Source organism: Setaria italica, chromosome VI (genome assembly GCF_000263155.2).
Source record: "Setaria italica strain Yugu1 chromosome VI, Setaria_italica_v2.0, whole genome shotgun sequence".
Taxonomy (NCBI): domain Eukaryota; kingdom Viridiplantae; phylum Streptophyta; class Magnoliopsida; order Poales; family Poaceae; genus Setaria; species Setaria italica.
In genome coordinates, this window is record NC_028455.1 from 2,121,012 (window position 1) to 2,122,492 (window position 1,481).

Below are 1,481 nucleotides of genomic sequence, written 5' to 3' on the forward strand. Positions count from 1 at the left end.
ACAAAGGATCATGCCCGAACTTCCAAATCTACCCCTCAAGAATTTCGTCGTAATCCTGCAAACAACACCGGGTTTCTCGTGCAATGAAGAAGATGTGGGGTATCGATCCTCAAACCTCTTGCATGCTAGATAAGCGTCCTACCATTTGGGCTATATCCCCTATAGTTTATTAAAAAAACAAACTCATTTCATTTCACTGTGTTGGCAGGTCACATAACCGCCCGCCAGCATAAATACGGGGAGCACTCTGCTGGCGGGTGCTCCCCGCTAATCTGATCATTCTTTGTGCCGGCCAATTGCATGTGTGCGCACGTTAATTTTCACTACCACTATAAATTAATTCTAGCGTAGCGGAATTGAAAAAGCAAGCGCGCGCGTCTCCAATCGGGAGACGACGACGGGGCAGGCAGCCGCCGCCCGGCCGCTGACAGCGACCCTCCGTTCTCGAGCGCACAACCTTTTTTGGTTTCTTTCTTTTGTTGTTCCCTTCTTTGCCGCTCTTCTCCCGTCAGCGGCACGACGCGTTTAAGCAACCGGCATAGCGCGTACGCGGCTCTATATAATCAATCAAATCAGGGACCAGATGCTCGATACGATCATACTTTCTAACTTGATACACGCATCATCCATCCATCCTTGTAGTAGCAGTTGATCTGTCATGAGCTACCAAGCAGGCTACCCGCCGCCGGCCGGCCAGCAGGCCTACGGCGGCGCGCCCCCGCCGCCGGCCTACGCCGCGCCACCGCCCACGTACCCGCCGACGACGCAGGACGGCGGGTACCAGCAGCAGCAGCAGCAGGAGACCACCAGCCGCGGCGGCGACGGCTTCTGGAAAGGATGGTGAGCTTTATTTCTTCTTGCTGATGCTCAGTGTATACTATGTTGGTTGGTTCAGCGGGATATGGCTGACATCTTTGTGTGTGTGTGTGTGTCTCTTCGCTAACTCTCTGGCAATCTGCTCCTGTTGCTGCTGTGTGTCTTCTCAGCTGCGCCGCCATCTGCTGCTGCTGCCTCCTGGACATGTGTTTCTGATACATGAGGACGACGATTGGCGACACCCAGCTAGCTGCTCTCTCGTCACCATCATTCGTTGCATTTCTCCTTTGATTTTCCCCGGGAAAGTATGACCATCGACGAGATGCATGTTGTGTTGCTATCCAATGATCATGGCGTCCAGTCATCCATAATGATAGCTGATAGCCTTGTCGTGTGGTTGTACGGGCATCGGTAGTTGCTGTTCTATTTATTTTATGATGACTACTCCCTTCCCTTCGTCCAAAATTATAAGTTGTTTTTAATTTTTCTACATTTATAAATTTTAGATATTCTATAGTAAAATATATAAACCTTAAAAAGATTACAAAATCTATAATTTAGGACAGAGGTGGTACTATTTTTCCCGTCTCCAACCTACCTGCTTGGCTCTATAGCCCACCTGTGTACAAATACGGTGGAAAAAGTGAGCATTAGTTCCGGTTGGA

At 49.7% G+C, this 1,481-nt stretch overlaps 1 protein-coding gene across 1 annotated transcript; it reads left to right on the forward strand.

Annotated features, from left to right (window-relative positions):
- Window positions 1-517: 517 nt before the first annotated feature.
- On the forward strand, window positions 518-1,281 carry LOC101757744 (cysteine-rich and transmembrane domain-containing protein WIH2). The gene is made up of 2 exons (XM_004972551.2): window positions 518-840; window positions 987-1,281. The coding sequence occupies exons 1-2, from the start codon at window positions 659-661 to the stop codon at window positions 1,030-1,032; spliced, it is 228 nt and encodes a 75-aa protein (XP_004972608.1). The 5' UTR covers window positions 518-658; the 3' UTR covers window positions 1,033-1,281.
- Window positions 1,282-1,481: the final 200 nt, after the last annotated feature.